At 37.6% G+C, this 23,445-nt stretch overlaps 1 protein-coding gene and 1 long non-coding RNA gene across 2 annotated transcripts in view; one reads left to right on the top strand and one right to left on the bottom strand.

The window, feature by feature from the left end:
* LOC134659572 (uncharacterized) overlaps positions 1 to 13,492 on the top strand; it is a 145,370-nt gene extending 131,878 nt beyond the window's left edge. Inside the window, exon 2 of the long non-coding RNA XR_010097816.1 lies at positions 13,409 to 13,492. This is a non-coding gene — a long non-coding RNA (uncharacterized LOC134659572). The remainder of the gene's footprint in view (positions 1 to 13,408) is intronic.
* A 2,412-nt stretch (positions 13,493 to 15,904) lies between these two features.
* Positions 15,905 to 23,077, bottom strand: LOC134659545 (V-type proton ATPase subunit e 2-like). Its single transcript, XM_063515211.1, has 4 exons — positions 22,880 to 23,077; positions 22,743 to 22,790; positions 21,023 to 21,110; positions 15,905 to 15,993 (listed from the first exon to the last, which is right to left on the bottom strand). Exons 1-4 carry the CDS (start codon positions 22,975 to 22,977, stop codon positions 15,967 to 15,969), a joined length of 261 nt encoding a protein of 86 aa, XP_063371281.1. The 5' UTR covers positions 22,978 to 23,077; the 3' UTR covers positions 15,905 to 15,966.
* Positions 23,078 to 23,445: the final 368 nt, after the last annotated feature.

Below are 23,445 nucleotides of genomic sequence, written 5' to 3'. Positions count from 1 at the left end.
TGTAGTACGCCAAGGTTGCCAAGTGCGAATATCAAACAGAGATGTCTAAATTAACACTCCAAAATGATTAGCACAGCCATTTTATGCATTTAGAAACAGATACGCCTAGAATAGCGTTCCAGAATGCATGTGTACAGCACAACCACCAAGTACAGTCAGCAACCAGAGTTGGCTAGTTATAAAACTCCAAAACCACATCACCAACACTAAATAGAAATAACAAATTAGCATTTGGTACTACCACTCTATTACTTACCATTTATGTTCCTTTTTGGAATGTTACATGTTTTAAAAAAGTAACTATTCGAATGCTGGCATTCGATGCTAATTCAGAGAGCGAGGCTTACTGTGGATACCGAGCGAGATCTAGTTCTCGACGCCGCTGGCGGAGATAGGAATCTTGATGATATAGAATTACAGACCTAGAATAGGCCCAAGATCGTGATCTCGATATGTACCGCGTCCGCGCATAGCGGCCCATGGCGACGAGAGGTCGCATTCAGCCTTGATCGCGTACGTTCTTGTATCTTCTTCTCCAATCTTCTTATTCTTCCAATTTACAATTGGGTCACTTTTTATCCTATTTTCCACGTATTTTAAGGAATTTCTTGTCCTTTTATAAACAAAAAGACTTTTTATTTTAGGACACGTAATGGCCGTCGGCTGCATGAAAACGACAATGACGTTTGACAGAAGCGTCACGCGTGGGTTGCGTGACGTGCGTTCGGAAGTCTGAATTTGAGAAAAACTTTCTCTCTCTAAATAGCATGGCCGAAGGCGGCATGATGCGCCTACTACAAGTTATATTATCATTGAAGAAGTTTGTGCAGCGTAATAATAATCCGTTCTGTACAGAGTTCTCTTGATTGTAGCCATATTGTAGCTCTGCTAATTCGAGTTTAAACTCTATACGTTATGTAATAGAATAGAGTATACAATTGTTTGTAGCTTACTGTAGAGTCCTGTGTCATATTTGACTTTGACCTTACAGTACTCTATTCTATAAAATTCTAGTTTAGTCATACTAATAGTACGAAACGGATGTGAGTCTTGGCATGTCTTGGGTACCTACATATGATAGTACTACTTGGTACGTAGAGGTACCGTAATCAGCTGTTATTGACATGAGATACGAGATGATCTGATGGCAGTGTTGGCCTAGGGGCCTATTTGACTAAAATTACAAAATGTAAATTAGCTAATATTTTGTAACTCACTAACTCGGCAAGGTACATTAAATACATGTCACAAATGCAGAATAACAGTAATTAAAATAACAGTATTACAGCTTACAAACGATCCATTCCAGAATACCTTATGGTAGCAGAAAAACAAGGTAAGTATTAACCAAGGGTTAATAGCAAAAGCGAAAAACAGGTAAAAGGTAAAAACAAAAAAGGTTTAGCAAATGCCACAGTATAATTTCTGCACTACTGTAGGTAGGTAGTAGGTACTAATCCCAGGTAGCATCCGATATTCAATTCAACCAAATGCGATGAAGCGGTTGGTATTTTTTCTAAAGAACAGACAGTCGATTATAATTTATGTACCTGCCTCGGAGGATGGAGATGGTACTACGACCGATATTGTGTTGTGGCGGTGGTGGCTATAAATAGTTTTTCAAGGCAATCCGTACCTATACAACGAACAACGATTGACGTTTGTTCTTTTTAGCTAATGTTAGGTGCTTTCCTACGCCAATGTAGTAAGTACACTTAGTAAAAATAATGGTTATTAAATGTCTTAGGATGGGTATAATATCTTATAATCATTTATACAAGGTGGGCCCAAATAACTCGAAATTATTTAACTATATATTCCGCAAGGTACCTAATTGAAGGTTTATTTATAAGTTTTATAATATAAACAATATACAGTGTAGAACAAACCGGGGTTTGAACCTGTAACCTCCGGATTGAAAGTCGCACGCTATTACCGCTAGGCTACCAGCGTGTACTCGCCCGAAACTCCCGAATGTGATATTTTATATAGAACTAGCGACCCGCCCCGGCTTCGCACGGGTTAACAAATTATACATAAACCTTCCTCTTGAATCACTCTATCTATTAAAAAAACCGCATCAAAATCCATTGCGTAGTTGACCTACATAGGGACAGACAGACAGCGGGAAGCGACTTTGTTTTATGATATGTATAAAGAACTCTCATTTAGTACACGAATGTGCTTTAATTCCTGTACGTAATAAACCTACGAATGCAGGAAAGTTCTATAGATGTAGTAGATAAGCGTTAGTAGGGCAAGGTTGAGTTGAGGCAGCCAATACTAGGTCGCGGTACAGGTACTAGCAACACTACTTACATGGATAGACCTTATCTCGTTGCAGTAAGGTTCAAAAACAGTCATTTAACTGTATTGACGACGCTAAGTTATCAGCTGATTTACTACTTATAGGTTTACCGGATTGCCTGGTTTTTAGCTTGTAAGGTTATTATTATTGTATGTATGTTAGTTGGTAAGGTATGTAGAGTCAGACCAATAAAAGCCTGCAGCGGATTTGATAGCCCACGCAGTGCAAGTGTTATTTTAAACGTCAAACTTGTATGAAATTATGACGTATAAATAACACTTGCACTGCGTGGGCTATCAAATCCGCTGCAGACTTTTATTGGTCCGACTCTATCTATGGGCCTTAGTTGCCTGACAATAAATGATATATTATTATTATTTTTTATTATTATTTATAAAATGGTATTATCGAATCGACGCCCATCTTTTTTCGAAATACTTAAGCTTATATTACAAGAAATTATAAACGGTAGAGTTAGACTAGGATTTATATAAGTCTGCAACGATTTTGATAGCACACGCAGTGCAAGTGTTATTTTAAACGTCAAACTTCTACATTATTATGACGTATGTATAAATACCACTTACCTACACCTATACAGGGTGGAAAGATAAGTCGGGCCCTGGAGGGAAACTACCTTAAATCCTTAAGCTGGCTCATTTTACTTAAAGGAGACATTCCTTTATTTTTAAAAAGAAACAAAACTGCATTCTAGTTCCGCGAGGCCTAGCTATAAGCTGTCAATAGACTACAGGCAGGCGTGTCTCACTCCGCGATTTCGTCGCTTTGCTACAGGTAGCTAAAAGTACATACATACATCCGTTCGGCCCCAATTTTGGGGAAAGCCATAAAAGCCGCGCGTGGCGCTGTCGCCACCTAGCGGCCACATCTGTGCTGATCGTAACAGACGCGTTTTGTTAGAGAGTGAGTCTTCTGTACTTAGTACTATTATTTATTCTGTGCTACAGACCTATCCGATGTCTGCATCGAACCGTTGTGTAACTTTAGTTTTACACATTACAAGGGTAACGTTACACATTGTCTCGTTTGCGTTTATACTGATCACCTATAGGAAAACACGATGACACCTTCGAGGTAATTTGTTACATGTTATTATAACTTCAAGGGATTTATGATTCAACTATTGCAGTCATGACTTGGGTGATATCTGCTCGCGGACGGTGTAATAGGACAGGACAGGAAAATAGGAAAAGAAAGGGTAGGTACCTGCTCTCAGTACTTTGATGAATATGTTAGGTATAGGACGCCCCTTAGCACAAATTTCTAAAACCTTGTATCTCCATATGTGTCCCTCCAGTGCAATTGTAAAAGAGATAGCATTAGTCGATCTCCGAGTTTCGATGGTAGCCCAGGACGGCGGTCTAGATTATTAGGTCGCGCGGCCTTGGGCGCATCGACCCGTACCACGATGTTACACTCGTCAGACCCAGGCATTTTGCATACAAATTCTTGGAGCCTATTCCCCCCTCTTCCCCCCGGACCACCGACTGGTGTTAACGTAGTTTTAATCCACGTCTTTTTTATTTTTAAAATAAAATAAAATTTAAAGAAATTAAATCAGTGCATAAAAATAGGACAGCATAAAATAGAAGAGATCGCGAAGCGGGACATGACGCGCTTTGCCCTGGTACCACAGCGGAGCAACGAGCGCCTTATCGCTACCTGAGCACGCGTCGCCAATTAGCGCGCTAGCTCCGCCCCCCCATTAGTGCGCTGCTACGCGATTTGCGCAGCGCGCCGAAACAAAAGACATAGCCGGCCACACAGCGGCGCACGTGCACTTACCTCCTATCTGCTTATAGACACCTGGTAGTATGGCAAGCAAAACAAATACAAACAGCGAAGTCGAGAAAGCGCTTTCAGAGGTCAACACAATGGGCCCCGAAGGCCTTAAAACTCCGGATAACACATACAGCGCAGCAAGGAGCAAACGAAAAAGAGGAACTGATGAACTTGATCTAGATAGCTTTAAAGACGAAATAACGACTTTAATATGTACAAAACTGGCAGAGCAACTTGTAGAGATTAAGAAGAACACGACGACGCTTGATGAAATAAAAGAAACGAATTGCAGCATCGATGGATCCGTGGCCTTCTTATCGGCCCAGTTCGAAAACTACAAAAATAAAGTAGAAAAGCTAGAGGCGGAAGCCCAGCAGGACAGGAAATATATCGCCTCCCTAGAAGCTAAAATCGAGGACCTGCAGCGTGAGAACCGCATAACCAACATAGAAATTAAGAATGTTCCATTACAAAAACCGGAAACCAAGGAAAATATGATTGGCATGATATCAGAACTTGGTAGCCATATTAAATGTCAGATAAAAACAGAACAAATTAAAGATATTTACAGGATTCAAAATAAAAAAACCGACTCTAGGACCTCAACGGTTGTAGTAGAAACCACATCTGCCATCCTGAAAAATGAGGTGCTTAAAAAGTGTAAAGAGTTCAATATTAGAAACCGAGATAGTTTAAAGGCAAGACATCTAGGCATAACCTCCGCTCCGGACACCCCGATATACGTTTCTGAGCAACTTACTCCCTCCGCGTCTAGACTATACTTTCTTGCTAGAGACCTTAAAAGGACTAAGCTATATAAATACTGCTGGACAAATTATGGAAGAGTTTACCTGCGGAAGAGTGATAATTCGCGGATTATATTGATAACGAGCGAAGCCCAGCTTGACCGCCTGAGAAATGAAGGCCCGCGAAGGCAGGAAGATAACTCGCAAGATAACATGGACTGTGAACCCGCGGGAGCCGGTTCCTCTAAACAAATGTGACTATTTGTATTTTTATTATTACTCTTAGTGCAAAATATGTTTAGTGAAATTAGTAAGTATAAGCTTAACCACATTACTACTGTAACAATTAACAACTCAACACGGAAACTACATATAAATTACAATACAAACACAACTTTCAGAAGTTCATACCACCCTAGTAATCACGTATACTTGAGCCTGTTTAAAATAACCATCTGGTATTTTGTAAACTATATCTGTCGATCACTGGTAAACTCATGCACCCCTGGTAAGTCTTTAAGAGAATCAAACATTAAATTAAAAGCCAAACTAAATAAAACACATAATAAACCACGCAATAATGACACATGCGCCCCTAGTGATTTGTTTCGATACATCAAGTGTCATAGTCCACTCTGTGCTTGTCCCTCCGCCACACACACACAACTCACACTAACACATAGGTTATGTCACCCTAGTACCCATGCGTACTCGAGTCTGTTTAAAATTGCCATCTGTTATGTTGTTAACCTTGACTATCGTACACTCTTAAACTTATGTACTCCTGGTAGGTCTTATATAGAATCAAACAGAAAATTAAAAACCAAATTAAATAAGACACGTACAAAACCAACCAATGATTCATGCGCCCCTAATAATTTGTTTCAATACATCAATTGCCATATCCGAGCCTGTGCTTGCCCCCCTACCACACTCACACAACTGACACAAAGACGATACGAAATAAAATGCAATTTTCTCAGAGATTTACAATTATTATATCTATCATTCATACGCAAACCTGAATATTCACGCATCACTATCCTAAAACAAAGTGTAAATACTCGTAATATCCGCACTTATAACCTTCATTTTCTAATACAACAAATAACTTTTTGCCCTACATTTTCTCGATGTAATACACACAAAAAAACCCTGCGAACTACCCCGCTTATCAGTGAAACTTTTAATAAAATATGACAAATGATACATTGGCGACCTTAAACTTAATAGATAACCTAGATATTGCTTATTCAGCCGAGTGCGAAACTGAGAACATTACTCAAAAAATATGTTTCCACCAATCAGACTTTACAATAATTTGTCAAAATATAAGAAGCGTTTATTGTAACATTGATAATCTCTTAGTTGTACTGAAACAGTTTACTTTTGGCGTTGACGTGATTATATTAAGTGAATGTCGACTGCACCCTAATAAACCGATTCCGTCGATAGATAATTATACTCACTTTGCTACCACTAGCCACCTCAACCAAAATGACGGAGTGGTTGCCTACATCAAGAAAACACACAATGTCAGGGTCCGCGAAGTAATGCTTACACATGCCTCATGTTTGGAAATAACAACTTTAGATGGAATTATACTGGGAATTTATAGATCTCCTTCCAATACTAACGCTGACCACTTCATTTTATCACTAAGCAAACACTTGGAATCTATTCGCTCAAATAAAAGAATAATCCTAACCGGTGACATTAATATTAATATTATAAACAAACTTAATGAACAACCTTTTGAACAAAGTAATAGACTCAATTACTTGAATATGTTGGCATCGCATGGGCTGTTACCGGGCCACTTGTTGCCCACAAGACAAAAAACTTGCCTCGATCACTTTATGCTGAAATTTCAGGATAACACTGCAAAGGCTGATGTCTTGGTACTAGATACTACTATTACAGACCACGCGATGATATTACTAAAACTAAGTAATTTAAAGATTCCAAAACCGCAAAATAAAACTAAAATGAAAACAGACTTGGGTAAGGCACTATCTCTCTTATCTAATGAAAACCTTTCAGGATTATATGAAATTAATGACCCTAACATGCTAACTGAAACATTTGTAAATATTATCAGAAAATGTCTGACAGAAAGCACTATCACTACCTCAGTCTCAAAACATAATCGCATACTGAAGCCTTGGATTACTAGTGGAATTCTTCGTTGCATAAGGAACAGAAATAACATGCAGAAAAAATTACGAGCTAATCCAGATGATGCTATCCTAAAAATTACCTATAAAAGATACCGTAACTTTTGTAACGGCTTAATCAAGAAACTTAAACACAAATATGAAAAAGATCAATTAATTAAGGCAAAAAGCAATCCTAAAGCACTCTGGAAAACAATCAACAATATAACAAATCGTAAAATAGACAAAAATCAAAATAGCGTACTACTAGACATTAGAAACTCGCCTATTGAATCGGTTAACGTCATAAATCAGTACTTCTCTGACATAGGAAAATCCCTAGCGGAACGGTTTTTGGCAGAAGATGGATCTCATACTATTACTCCATGTGATATAGCGAATACTAATATTAATTCTAACACGTTTGTACTTCTCGAGACAGACCCTGGTGAGGTACTTGTTATATTGTCTCAGTTAAAATCAAATAGTGCCCCTGGATGGGATAATATACCTACTGAGTTTCTGAAGCTGTCACACCACATCGTTGTCCCAATTATATCTCGACTAGCAAATATATGCTTTAATCAAGGGGCGTTCCCGGATATCCTGAAAAAAGCCGTAGTCACTCCTGTGTATAAGGGTGGGAGCAGAGACGACGTGTCAAATTATAGACCTATATCAGTACTATCGTGTATATCTAAAATTTTAGAAAAGCTCATAAACATTAGGCTCATAAATTTCTTTAATAAATTCAGTATTTTATCAAAATCTCAATTTGGATTTAGGCAAAACCTTTCTACAGAAGACGCCGTCACGGCGCTTTCAGCACTAATTGTTGAGAAAATAGATAAAAACAAAAAATGTATTTCAGTATTTCTAGACCTTAAAAAAGCATTTGACACTGTCTCGGTTCCCATCCTTATTAACATGCTAGAGAAGGTAGGTATAAGAGGTGCCTCATTGTCTCTGCTTGGCAGCTATCTTACAAACCGTAGGCAAGCCGTCAAGCTGGGGAACCACGTCAGTAGTGAACGCTTAGTTACATACGGGGTACCACAGGGTAGTGTCTTGGGGCCGACCCTATTCTTAGTGTATATAAATCAGCTATGTGATATGCAGGTTGAGGCAGGCAATATATTTACTTATGCCGATGACACTGCCATTGTATTCTCGGGAAACACATGGGAAGAGGTACGACAACACGCAGAACGGGGACTAGCTAAAATCGCAAGATGGCTACATAACAACCTACTCACCTTAAACACATCTAAGACTAACTATATCGCCTTCTCAAATTATACACGTACACAGCCGGACTCTCAATTCTCGATAAGGATCCACACTTGCGAAAATCCTACACAAACTAAATGTTCCTGTCCAATTATAACAAAAGTAGAAAGTACAAAATATCTGGGTGTTATGGTTGATCAGCGTTTGACTTGGCATGCACACACTGAAAGCATTATGGCAAGAACCCGTAAACTTATCTGGACCTTTAAAAACCTTAGACATGTAGCCACTAAAACACTCCTAAATCAAATCTATGTATCACTAGCGCAATCAGTACTCGCTTACTGCATTACCGTTTGGGGCGGTGCTACCAAAACTAAGTTCCTAGAGCTTGAAAGGGCTCAAAGAGCACTCCTAAAAGTTATGTTGTTCAAACCCTACACATTCCCTACTAGCGACCTATATATTATCTGTGACCAATTGTCTGTACGAAAACTCTACATACTTCAGCTCACACTAAAAACTCATAAAAATACCAATTATAAGCCAGACACAAAAATCTCACGCAGAAAAAATAGCAATGTTTTGATCATTCCGACAGTAAAAACTGCATTTGCTAGGAGGCAACAAACTACACAATCTGCCTACCTATATAACTTCTTAAATAAACATATTGATATTTATTCCTCTTCCAATTTCGAGTGTAAAAATAAAATAATAAAATGGCTAAAATATAAAACTTATAATGACATAGAGAAAATAATATCTAGAAACTAATGTAATCGTATTTAATTCATTCACTCACACATACACAATCAAACACACACACACACACACACACACACACACATACACATACGCCCGCGCCCGCGCGCACATATTTATTATATAAAATATTCTTACCATTATTATTAAGTACTTACCTATTTCGTACACTAGTCGCTGGACTACTGTTCAGAAAATAACTGGAATTGTACCTATTGTTGCATATACAGTTTTTAGTTTTTAGTTTAATATCAATATTTGGCATGACACCTACTGTTTTTGTAATTCTAATTCTAATGTTTAATTGTAATTTGCTTGTTATCTAATGTTAATAGCATAATAAAATAAAATAAAAAACTAACTGTAAGTTACCAACAGTGGAAGAGCGGTATTCTCTTAATACAAGTATTTACAATACTTAAAAAGAGGTACCAGCCCAATTATGAAAAATTGTATGCTACCAAATAAATAATTTTAATTTTAATTTTTTTAATTTTTTAATATTCAGGTAAACAGTTGTGTTACAGAAATAAGAAAATAAATAAATTAAACATTTGTGGACAGTCTTACACAACAGACTGATATATCCCCAAGCCCTAAACTCATTGCTGAGCACAATTATGTTATTGTTAGTATATAGGTACTTTAGTAGTAAGTACGATAGGTACTTACCTAATAATTTCCGGTGACATATGACGGTAAGACAAAATGGCTGCCGCATTGTATAAATAAGTGCTGTATTATTTTTAATGTTTCCATCCGCCTTGCCACTTGACCTCCTGGATTCTTGAGTTGCGCCCAAACGTTTCAGAAACTGTCAAAGGGCTAACCTTCACGACTAAATTAAAATTACATTGTTGCTCTATTTACTATTTAACACAATAAATATTAAACAGTCGAAAGTCTTTTGTTTTTCTAGATTCAAATGGAAATGAGTAAAAATGTAAGTTTAGGGCCCTTTTTCTTCTTAACGGGAAAGCGTAGCGCCAGCTTATTAGGACATTTTGATGTCCTAAATATTTCTAGACCATGCTGTTTCCGCTCTCCTGAGTCGCACTCAAATCTTGGGATTTTGATGCAACTATAGTTCGTTTTTTTTAGCATTAGAAAGAACTTGAAAGAAGGTAAGCAATTTCGACGTCTTTTAATTGAAAAACACTTTTTAAAAATCAATAACTATTACTTATGAAAGCAGAAGACTAAAAGATCGTATTAGATTCATAATTCTTACATAGGTATTTACCGTAACTTATTTTTAAAATGTGTTTTTTAATTAAAAGACATCAATTTAAGATTGTTTACCTTATTTCTAATGCTAAAAAAAACGAACTATAGGCGTAGTGACCTAAGCTGGGAGCGTCCGAAAAAATCGATAGGATTGATGGAAGATTGCTATAAGGTTACCTGCCTACCTACATTAAAAATTTACTAGGTACTTAGTTATTTCACCTTTGCACCCGGTACATTAACTCGCGGAGGTCTTTTAGATTAAAATATTTTAATATTTAGATAAGTATACTTATTTAAGTAATTTTTTATGTACATAATTACTCATAAATAAAATCTCTTTTTGTTATTTCTTTTAATCTAAATTAAAATGTTAAAATTAGGTAGGTACCTATGTGTCTATGTAATACACTAAAATAATAGTAAAGTAGATAGGTACCAGTGGCGGCGCGTCAATAAAAGCCGACTCCCACCGGCTTGCCTGTTTTTGGACGTTTGAGCCAGGGATGTTGCGGATGCAGATTTTTTGACATCCGCGGATGTGGATATTTAAAGGCTCACATCCGCGGATGCGGATGTCAAGGTTAGGTACTTAGACAACGTCAAATATTACATTTTTAGTATTTTTTTTATTAAAAAAAACGAAAAGTTTAGTATTTGTGCAAGAATATAGGTGCGTTATATTTAATAAACAGTAACTTCGCCGACTTTTCTGGATCTAGAAGATTTCGTTGCATTAAAAAGTAAGTAATTCTAATATTTAAAAATGTTGTTTAAACTAACAAACATTATTTATTTATTTAGGTCTTAAAGTACCTAATATATATGTTCTTAAAGTTAAGAACATATATACCTGCCTGCCTATATTAAAGATTGAATGAGATACGTTTACTCGCTAAATTGGCGTATTGCGTCAAAACTACGATATATCAACTGCGATAGGCGTCGTTTTACATACGCCCCTTCTACCTCCCATCTAATACAAATACGTGTTAAAGCGACATAAGTGCCTCTGTGCTCTGGGGCGGTGGGTCACGTTATCAGATAAAGGATTATATATACGCAGGAATGTGTGAATATGTGGGTAAGTATAGTGTGTCAAAGGTCTGTTTGATTTCAAACATAGACAGAGAGAATCATACTATCTTTGTCTTACACTAGTAATAGCACCCAAAAGAAAAGGATGAATATAGTTTTTTTGTTCCTATTTACTGACAAGATTTGGTTGACCCAGTATAATAGACATTACAACACGTGGTGCTAATTAATTTACGCAGTGCTGAGTACGACCGTGGAAACATCTCTGCTATGTCTGTTTCTGGTTCTGTTGATATATATACAGAGTACATCAGACATCGGATTTTAGGTGGCAAACTTAAATGACACGAAGATATATTATTTCTGAAGTTTGATAAACTCAATAATTACCTACTTAGCCCAGGTACTGATCTTTTTCCCATGTAGGTATCTATCTTTACCTACTTATGATTGCTCCAAGCTCCAAGTTATAATATTAATAAAAATAACTTTTAAAAATATAATAAATTCTTATTATAAAAAAACCTAATCTAAGATTTTAAATTAATAAGGTAAAAGAATAATAACATTAATAAGTAAGTGTACGGAACACTAAAAATTAATAATTAAACATAATAACTTTTTTATTTAAAAAAATGTTTCAAACATGCCATGCAGCTTCTTAGAGGGCCCTATTTGAATCGAGAACATCGAGTGAAGGTTATTTTATTAGTTACCTTTGTGTGGGGATTGGGGAACTACCATAACCAAAGTTCAAATGTTGCCCTAGCAGCTTAAAAACTTTGACTTCAGGAATCTTACAGATAGGTACTTCTGTATCATTTATACAAGAATATGAATTGCCAAAATGATAATGTACAAGTAATTTGAACTAGTTTTATTCAAATAAAACTAAAAAGAAACATAATATATATTAAAATTATTATTTTAATTTCATAATATAAGTAGTTTCATGGCCAATTCCTCTTCATTTAGTAGACGGAGTGAGCACTGATTGTATATCTAAGTCACGTCCGCGTTTGATGATAATGTTCACGGAAAGATAATTGATAAACGGCGCCTGGTTATTGTAGGTAATTTATTAGGTATTTAAATTAAAATATTAGCGTATGTAGGTACCTAATCGTCACAGCTAAACTACCAATTAGGTTAAGCATAAGCATGCATAATATATAATATCGCATTGCATATAGTCATCCAGAGACGCCAAAGTTTTCCTTTAGAGCTGAATAGCTAATATACCTACCTACATGTAGTTAGTAGTTTAGTCTGGAACCTATTTTAAAATCCTAAATATATGTATCTTCAGCACAAAATCACGGACCTAGATAACTTCATGCACCAAAATGTGTTAACTCTTTATGCACTTTTAGCACAAATGTGATAACTCTTTATAAGGCATAGAAATTATGCGAAAGTGAACCCTATCACTTTGAAACAAAGTTCAAAATCATGTGGGAAATATATTCTCTCTGCCTTATGAAGGCTTAACTTGGAGGATATAATCAAACGGAGACGCCATGTCTGTAATTTTCTGTACAAAACAGTCTGCCGATTTTTGCGGGGGAGGGGAACGTCAAATGTATGCGTAACGTAAAAATAGCCATGTCAGATAAACGTCAGTCCATACATTGTGTATGACCGTTGGCCGCCTATTTTCGACAGAGGGGAAAACCTGTTAATGGCTACTCCGTTTAGTTGTATCCTCCAAGAGGCTTAATGACAGCTACCAGCGCTACCAACGCTTTACAATCCAACCATCAAGAATCACTCTTAAAAGAAGATGTATCGTCTCTATCATTCCTTAGACGAAGAAAGGACTTGCCCTAGTAGCACGGTCGCATTTTTAGGGTTCCGTAGCCAAATGGCAAAAAACGGAACCCTTATAGATTCGTCATGTCTGTCTGTCTGTCTGCCCGTCTGTCTGTCCGTCCGTATGTCACAGCCACTTTTCTCCGAAACTATAAGAACTATACTGTTGAAACTTGGTAAGTAGATGTATTCTGTGAACCGCATTAAGATTTTCACACAAAAATAGAAAAAAAACAATAAATTTTTGGGGTTCCCCATACTTCGAACTGAAACTCAAATTTTTTTTTTCATCAAACCCATACGTGTGGGGTATCTATGGATAGGTAGGTCTTCAAAAATGATATTGAGGTTTCTAAAATCATTTTTTTCTAAACTGAATAGTTTGCGCGAGAGACACTTCCAAAGTGGTAAAATGTGTGTCCCCCCCCCTAACTTCTAAAATAAGAGAATGATAAAACTAAAAAAAATATATGATGTACATTACCATGTAAACTTCCACCGAAAATTGGTTTGAACGAGATCTAGCAAGTAGTTTTTTTTTTAATACGTCATAAATCGCCTAAATACGGAACCCTTCATGGGCGAGTCCGACTCGCACTTGGCCGCTTTTTATCGTTTGTCACCATGCCTGTCACGTTCTAACAAGTATACGTAAGTGCGAAAGTGACGGGCACAGTGATAGTCGATAAAAATGGAACCGTGCTGAGCCCGTTGGGATATTTAAATCCCAATCCCAAGGCCGCTACGGACTTGGTAGTGTCAAGTACGCTCCGAAAATATCATGGCATTAGGGTTACATAAGGGAACGCGCGGCTGGCGCGCCGCCAACGCCGGCATTACTGGCGCAAGGTCGTATCGCTCGTAGGTCAACCGATATTTTAAAATAATTACTTATGTAATGGGAAAATGAGGGGATTTGTTGTATTGTTTCGTAACTTGTACAGTCAATGTGCCAAAAGTGTTAGACTTAGACCAAGAAAAGTCTGCAATGATTTTGATAGCATATTACGCAGTGCAAGTGTTATTTAAATATACGTCATAATTTCATAGAAGTGTGACGTTTAAAATAACACTTGCACTGCGTGTGCTATCAAAACCGTTGCAGACTTTTCTTGTTCTAACTCTACCCCCAATTGTTCTACAGAATAACTTTCTTCCACGTTTACCTACAAGTTGTTTTTTTCATCACACTTGCTAGGCGATGCGGTCCGTAAATCCTAAATTTCGACCTAGGGCTGTAATCTAAAGTCAGCAATACCATACCACGCATTTGACGCATTAATGTATCGCTTATTTTCTTATGCACCTTTGCATACAAAGTTCGAATATACAGGGGGGGGGGGGGGGGGGCTTTTCTCTGCAGCTGACTGTAAGTACGTCCGAAAGGCAGAAGTTTTATCTTTCCCTTTTTTTTCTCACAAGTATGATGAAAAACATTGCGTGTGCCACGTGCGGTATAGGAATTAATACGACGTCGAGGGCCTTCGGCTTCAATTCACACTCGTTCGTAAATTCTTGTTTACCGCCCTTAATATACAAATTTAAAAGTACCTATTGTGTCACGCGCATGCAAATACGTTTCAAGATAAAGATGCCGAGAAAATACCGATGCTGATTACGGCTGTCACGTGTATCTTATGTATCTGTCTACCTAAAGTCTATTTTTTTATTCGGTAGACTAAAATGACATTTCATAGTATGAAATGACACATGATGTTCATACTATGAAATGTCATTTTAGTCTACGGAATAAAAAAATAGACTTTACCTTACATATGCCCTACTATACATGCAGATAACTATAATAACGATTCGATAGTTCAGAAGATAGGTACTGAGTTTTCTCTTAATGCATGATGTAAAACGTGTCATCAGTTCAAAAAAAAGCTTATAGCATCTGGGTTTAGCCTAGCCTGTTTATAAGTAGGTATTTCAAATTGATGGCTTAATTAAGTATGTTCCCGTTATATGTAACGATGTGACAGACGGACACATTGGCAGAGTCGTACGTTAAGGGTTGCCTTTTTACCTTTTTGTTACGGAACCCTAAAAAACTTACAAATTTATTTACCCATAAACGAGCTAGAAGCTTCAATTAATTCGTTAATTTATGTTTTTTTCCTTTAATTTCCTACCCATTGTGTACTTCGTCACGCGTGAAATTAAGATAATTAAGTTCTTTGACTGTACCTAAGTCACAATCACAATTAAAACGATTATTAAGTAATACGGATGTTTCCTGTATTTAAAATAAATTATTTCACGCCATGCACGAAATTAAGCAGCAGTAAAATAAAAAATAAACTTAGACCGCAGTTATTTTCAGACACATTAATTTCTATTTAATAAATCCGAAAGAACTATAAAGAGTAGGTAATTTGACCGTGACGTCATTGTTCTGTATTTTATAGTGGCTAATAATCGTATTGACCTGACAGTTCGAACAACTTAATGTGCGTTAATAAGGAGGGGGTTAACCTATTTACATATAAAGTTCGTAATGAAACGGAAACGACTTAATTCATATAACTTTATTGAAATAAAATATCTACAATACATTTAAACAGAGCTTCATACAGTTTACACTTGGCGAGAACGCGGAATGGTCTTTAAGATTGAACATTTCATACTTTTCACTTGAACGATCTTACACTTACATTAATGTTTGTTTATTTTATCAAATTATTACATTACATTCAACAGTCCCTCGATACATATGGGTACTTAAATGTTTTTGATGTTATTTAACGACCCCTCGATGGAGATATTCAAAAATAGAATTAAATGTTTTTGTATTATTTTTATATTAAATTCAAGTCCCCCGATGTTAGGGCGGTATTCACAAATATACGGATTTAAATAAATAGAAGTGGCCGCTGACCTATGCAGTCATGTTGATGGGGTTGCCCTGAAACAAAAACGGGTTTAATTAAATAAAGCAACACAATTGCCCTGGGGTCTTACGAGTTACAATTCAATGAAAACAAGAGCGAAGTGATCCCAGTGTTCCGTGAACAAAGTTTTGTACGGAACACTAAAAACTGTATACGAACAGCAACACTTAAGACTGTCTTTGCAATAAGATTTACAAAATATCACCCGTGTACCTAGTACCTACCACACAAAAGTAGTAGTAGTAGTTAGTAAACTCTTTATTGTACAAAAAGACATATTAAAAATAAGTTTTTGGCAAAAATTTAATTTTTGGTACAAGCTTTTATCGCTGACTGTACTTTTCTTACGACAGTTGTCTGTCGTAAGAAAAGTACAGTCAGCAATAATACTCATCGAGACAATTCTAAAAACCCCAACACAATTAGGTTGCGTTGTTTCATCACAGAGTTCCTATGGCCACCTCCTGTCTCCATCATCAGATCAGCTCAATGGTACCATAATATTGCATTGTCACCCGACTTACATGTGTATGCAAAATTTCAGCTCAATCGGAAACCGGGAAGTGGATCAAATTTAACTTGCAAGATTCCATTACATGTTAGTTACATACAGGTCGAGTTCCTATGGCCACCTCCTGTCTCCATCATCAGATCAGCTCAATGGTACCATAATATTGCATTGTCACCCGACTTAGATATGTATGCAAAATTTCAGCTCAATCGGAAACCGGGAAGTGGATCAAATTTAACTTGCAAGATTCCATTACATGTTAGTTACATACAGGTCGAGTTCCTATGGCCACCTCCTGTCTCCATCATCAGATCAGCTCAATGGTACCATAATATTGCATTGTCACCCGACTTACATGTGTATGCAAAATTTCAGCTCAATCGGAAACTGGGAAGTGGATCAAATTTAACTTGCAAGATTCCATTACATGTTAGTTACATACAGGTCGACCTAATAAAAGCGTGTTAATAACATACAAGTAGTGAGAAGTACAAAGGCGAACTTATCCCTATGAGGGATCTCTTCCAGTTAACCTTTGAGTAGATGAGAGGAGAAAGTGAAAAGAGGGTGACGAATGCAGCAAAATGTACAACAAGGTACCAAAAAGATAAAGGGTATAAATACATACAAAATTTATAGGAAAAACATACATATATTACACAAAAAGGAATGGGGAAAATACACTAAAAATTGGAAAGAATTAGAAAAATGTAAAGCAAATATACAGTAGAAATATAGACAAATTAATCAGTCAAATCAGATAGCCATAGCTTCTTTAACGTCTCCTTGAACGACGCAACTGATTGTGCCTGCCAGAGCGAAACAGGCAGCTCATTCCACAGCTTCACTGGACGCACTGCGAAGGACTTGTTGTATCCTCGAGATTTGTGAGGAAAATGAAAGACATTTCGAGCGAGATTCTTACTATCACCGAATGTTTTTGAGCATAAGTATATCGGGAAAGTCTTATTTTAAAACGAGAGCATTTATTTAAGAGTTGGCATTATGCTCCGCAGACAACACCATTACATTGTGAAGCCCTACCTACACGGCTACTGTGAAAACCACAATATGTTTTATTTTCCTTTCGTAATAAATATTGCCTACGCTAACTCTTAGGATTGCGGACCCCAGGCTCCCATGAGCCTTGGTAAAAAGCCGGGACCGAAAAAAGGTGGAAAACCGAAATTCCCAAATTGCGGGGATCTTTTCTCTTTTACTCCAATGCCCGCAATTTGCAAACTTCGATTTTCGCGGTTGTAGCCCAGGAAGATGATGATGAGAGCGGATTTTTAATCGGGTAGGGAAGGGTAACTACCAAGTCTCGTGCTGTTACGCGAGTAGTTTTAGGAGATCTCCCTATAACTTTTTAATTAACAGTAGTAAATGTAAATAGTAAATGTACAGTAGGCGACAAATAAATTGTGAAATGTGAGACTGGACTGCTAACAATGCTAATATTTTGAAATAAAACCGGCTAATTGCGAGTCTGACTTGCGCACTAAGGGTTCCGTACCATTATGTATAAAACGACAAAAAAAAACACGTCTGTTGTGTGGGAGCCCCACTTAAATTTATTTGATGTTATAGCGGCAACAGAATACCTACATCTGTGAAAATTTCAACTTTAAGCTATCACGGTTCATGAGTTACAGCCTGGTGAAGTGGTGACAGACAGATGGACGGACAGCGGAGTCTTAGTAATAGGGTCGAGTTTATACCCTTTGGGTACGGAATCGCAAAAACTGACAATCGACTTTATTTCTATGCTTAGGATTAAATCAGGAACCTAAAATAATTGGTCGTCTATGATATATTTCTTTGCTTTTGGCATAGGTATCTATTTTTCTACCGATTGGCGCGCCATCTGCGCTAAACTTTGCGCGTTTCTCCCATTTACAAATGTCAGTGGCCCTAGCTACACAGCTTCCCAAATTGCCCCTCGACAGACTTGGCAGTCAGCGCGCCCATTTTGGCAGCAAAACGGGTGCTATAACGCCGTGCTATACGAACGCGCAGTTGAAATAGGCCGCAATGTATTTGTGGATGATAAAGTGTGGAATTTCAACAACAAAACGCATGTTGTTCAAGTTTATGGCAATTTCTTTGGCACGCTAAAACATGTGATTAAAATAATAGTTCCGTTGAGGCAGCTGTTACCTATATCAGTGGCAAAAAAGGATTATTTTATGCATTAAAAATGTACTTGCACGCGTACAGTAGGTAAGCAGCGGAGATAACTAAGCCCACCTGCATAGAAACTTGTTTGCGCAGTTATCTCTACAGCTTCCTGTAGATGCTGCTGTATATTCCTACTGCCTTTGAGAACTTTCTCTAAGAGCATAACACTCGTTCACAAATATTTGCTCATCGCTACTCGCTTCTCGTCGGCGGTGGGACATCTGCCCAACCTGATAACTTTAACACATTCATTGCCACCCAGTCAAACGAGACATCCGCGCCAGGCCACAAAAAAATCGTCATATCAAGCTGTAGTACCACGATCCCGACTATCGGGTCGTCCGGCCTGGGAACGGAATCATAAAAAACACGATAGTCGGTTTTTGGGCATTGAATGTGTTAAATTGGTCTACAATTTTGGCGTGCGGCGCTTCCGCGTGCGCGGCGTGAATGGACGCCACACGTGGCGTGTGTTACACGTGTTGTGGCGTCATTTATAGCACGTACAATGTCGAACTTGATTTCGTGTGCTAAATGACGAGAAAAGCATTGGGACCTCCCAAATAGGGAATATTACGCGAAACTCTGCGTAGGGGGCGCCACTACCACAATCGGAGGGTCTACCGCGAAGCAAGAATATCGAAATTTAATTATCTAACCTCTCTATCACTCTTAATAGAGAGGTTAGATAACGAAATTCAATTTAGATTTTCACGTATTTTACCTTTGAACACAGGAGTTATTCCCACTAGTTCTTACCAGTGGTAACTACTGGGATTTTTTTTTCCCGCCTTTTACCACTGGGAAAAAAAAATCCAAACCGAGTTGGTGGTAAAACTACCCGACCACAGCTAGTGCAACCTGGCTGAAACGTCGAAAAAAAAACGTAGAATAATGAAATTTAATCGCGTCAGACCTGACATGACATTAATTATGATGAGTTGTTATAAAGTTGAACATGTGTCATCCTTATCATAGAGAAATATAAGTAAAGCAAGAGTGGTAACTCCATACATGAGTTTTCTTACCAAAACGCTAGTTATTTCGTAGTCGACATCTAACGTCAAATAGTGGAACTATCAGTACCACTACTTGACACCAGATGTCACACCTGTCGCTACTGACGAATACAATTTACAACTAATACTATAAGCAGAAGCAGTTAAAAATAGACTTCCGGTTAATCCGGTTATAATATTAGCTAAAAATTGTCGAGGATTAGAGTTTTTGTTTGCCGCGACATCTATTGTCAACTAGCAGAACTGATAATGTCCGCTACTTGACGCTAGATGTCGACTACGAAATAACTCGCGTTTTGGTAATTAAACTGATGTATGGGGTTACCACTCTTTCTTTACTTATATTTCTCTAAGTCCTTATTACGGAGTAGTATCAAGTGTGTGGTGCATTCTAGCGCGGGTCGCGGGTTATCGGGGCTTAGTACATAAGTGGGCCGCGGTAACTGACCTGTGTGCTTGTTTACTAACACGTGCACGTTGCCAGTTGGTTATTATTGTGACTGGCGACCCGCCCCTAGCACGGGTTACAGAAAACCTTAACAAATTATACATCTTAACCTTCCTCGGGAATTACTCTTATTGATAAGTGAAAACCGCATGAAAATCCGTTCAAAAGGTGAGTTTATCGCACTTGGCCGGTTTTTACAAGCTTATATTTAGTTTCACCTGTCCCGTTGTTGGTCTGTAATCGAATATTTCAAGTTAAATTTGATCCACTTCCCGGTTTCCGATTGAGCTGAAATTTTGCATACACATGTAAATCGGGTGACAATGCAATATTGTGGTACCATCGAGCTGATCTGATGACGGAGACAGGAGGTGGCCATAGGATGAAATAACGCAACCTAATTGTGTTAGGGGTTTTTAGAATTGTCTCGATGAGTATTAGTTGTCTGTCATAAGAAAAGTACAGTCAGCGATAAAAGCTTGTACTAAAAATGAAATTTTTGCCAAAAACTTATTATATTAAGAGCATAGAGAAATATAGTTAGACAAGACTGTCACAAGAGTGCTCACTCCATACATCAGTTAGACTATTAATTTCTGTGTCTACATCTAGCATCGAGTAGCGGAACTATCAGTACTGCTACTTAACAATAGATGTAGCAGTACTGATAGTTCCGCTACTCGATGCTAGATGCTAATAGTCTTTTTGGTACTAAAAGTGAACTAAAACTGATGTATGGAGTGAGCAATCTATGTATTTTTTTCTCTATGATTAAGAGAGAAGAGTTTCCTGAGCGTCGGCGTCTAGTCAACTCTACGGCTGCTGCTCGACGCAACTGAAACGTTTTTGCACAATCTGTAGAAGTGAATGAGAATGTTATTTACCCATTTGTGCGCCATCCAGATGAGCGTCTCGTTGCTGAGCCTGGGCCCGATGAGCGGGTTCATCTGCGCCATGTATGCGCACAGCCAGCTGGAACCACAACGAGACACAGTTCAGGACATTGAATTAATTTTTAACAAGCAGAAACGTCTGTGAACGATGCTTTTAAGGGGTCCCGTTGTTTCCCATAAAGTTATAAGTCATAATGTATTGTTTGTCATATTATCATTAGTCATAAAACTGAAACCGTTAACATTTCAGGATTTTCGTTAGGTTATCCTATAGATAGGTTAGGTTAGGTTTGTTTTATGGCAATCCTGAAAAGTGACGCGTTTCTGAACCAAATGAATTATGACTATAGTTCGTTTTTTTTAGCATTAGAAAAAAGGTAAACAATCTTGATGTGTCTTTTAATTTAAAAACATGTTTTAAAAATAAGTCACGGCAAATATGTAACAATTATGAATCTAATACGATCGTTTATATTCTTCTGCTTTCATAAGTATAAGTTACTGATTTTTAAAAAGCGTTTTTCAATTAAAACATGTCAAGATCGCTTACCTTCTTTCTTATGCTAAAAAAACGAACTATAACGAAAATTCGGGCAAACAATACATTATGACATTGAGCAAATTTCAATACAACAGTCGTAATTTTTAGCAACTTACAGTCAATAGATGGCAAATTATAGGTTTTAAGAAACAAATATTAGGATAATGGCAACACATTGGTCATTGAGCAATCTGGAGTAATGGCCTGTATTGTACAGTCTCTTCTGAGTCAGAAGAAACCTCGAACAAGATGGAGAAGAGTGGCCCACGACAGACCCCAATGGAAAGAGCTAGAGGAGGCCTTTGCCAAGCGGCACACTGAGCTTAGAGACATACTCTAACTCAGGACAAAAGGGCTAAATAGATAGATAGATTGTACAGTCAGCAGCAGAAGTTGCTAAGCGGCTGAGGTGTTCAAAAGTACCTTGATACACTCTTATTCTTTAACAACAAAGGCGCGTCAGGATCATTTTGAACACCTGGCCCGGTTAGCAACTTCTGCTGCTGACTGTATGACTTGTACATGGCCATAGAGAAAAAAATACATAGTGCTCACTCCATACATCAGTTTTAGTACCAAAAAGACTATTAGCATCTAGCATCGAGTAGCGGAACTATCAGTACTGCTACTTGACAATAGATGTAGCACCAACCGGAAAGTCTTATGCTGTTGAGATAAGACTTTCCGGTCGGTGCTACATCTATTGCCAAGTAGCAGTACTGATAGTTCCGCTACTCGATGCTAGATGTAGACATTGAAATTAATAGTCTGAACTGATGTATGGAGTGAGCACTCTTGTCTTACTATATTTCTCTATGACATGGCCGTAAAGGTTGGCAAATAATAAGTAATATTTAACCATAGCTGGAGTTTTGGGTATGGGAATGATTTTCTGTATTTAAAATTTTATTTATGGTGAAATAGTTACCAATCTTTGAATAAAAATTGGTAGTGAGCTCCACTGTGCTTAAAATAGTTATGGTTGATATGGGATGAAATGATAGCATGGACTTATAATATTTCCAACATGTTTCAAATATTTGAACCATTGAGGGTTTATTAGTAGTTAGCCGTAAACCGTAAAGAGGTTGATTTAATCTCAACAAAACGAAGGGTGTCTTTATAACAAGGATAACCGCTTTTTCCAACGAGAAATGTAAGAATACTTACAATAACCAACATGTGGCAGCTGTTAGCATCAACACCACCTGAATGATCCTGGAAAATAGTGGTGAAACGTTAGCTTTATCACTTTGAGAGCCACATATAGGTGAATCATTAAGTGCTTGGATAGCCATAAAACTTACCCTCTGTTAGGACCCTTAGGGGCAAAGAAGGGGCACACAATACCAACGACACCCCATAGGATGGTGAAAACAGCAATAGGAATCGCAGAGGCACCCATTTTGAGCGAGTGTTTGCTATATTCCCGTGGTTTTCTTCTCGCAAACAAATGTCAGCTGCCCCCAGCAAGATGGAGGACGCCTGTAATGTTGGTAATACTGTTCACAGTCATATGACAATTCGACGTTTTGATACTGCACGTAAGTACGAAATCTTACTTTACTTGGTCCAGCAGACCTTGTCAGTAGAAAAAGGCGGCAAAATTGAAAAATGTAGGCGCGAAGAGATATCATCCCATAGAAAATTTGAATTTCGCACCTTTTTACTGACAAGATTTGCTTGACCAGCTATATGCAAAATATAATATAATTTCTATTTTAACAGTAAAATAATATTATACTTGGTCAACCAGATTTTGACAGTAGAAAAAGGCGGCAAATTTGAAAAATGTAGGCGCCAAGGGATATCGTCTCATAGAAAATTTGAATTTCGCGCCTTTTTCTATGACAAGATCTGCTTGACCAACTAC

The sequence above is a fragment of the Cydia amplana genome, chromosome 25 (genome assembly GCF_948474715.1).
Source record: "Cydia amplana chromosome 25, ilCydAmpl1.1, whole genome shotgun sequence".
Lineage (NCBI taxonomy): Eukaryota > Metazoa > Arthropoda > Insecta > Lepidoptera > Tortricidae > Cydia > Cydia amplana.
The sequence above is the reverse complement of the archived record's forward strand: the minus strand, read 5'-3'. Positions and strand labels throughout refer to the sequence as shown.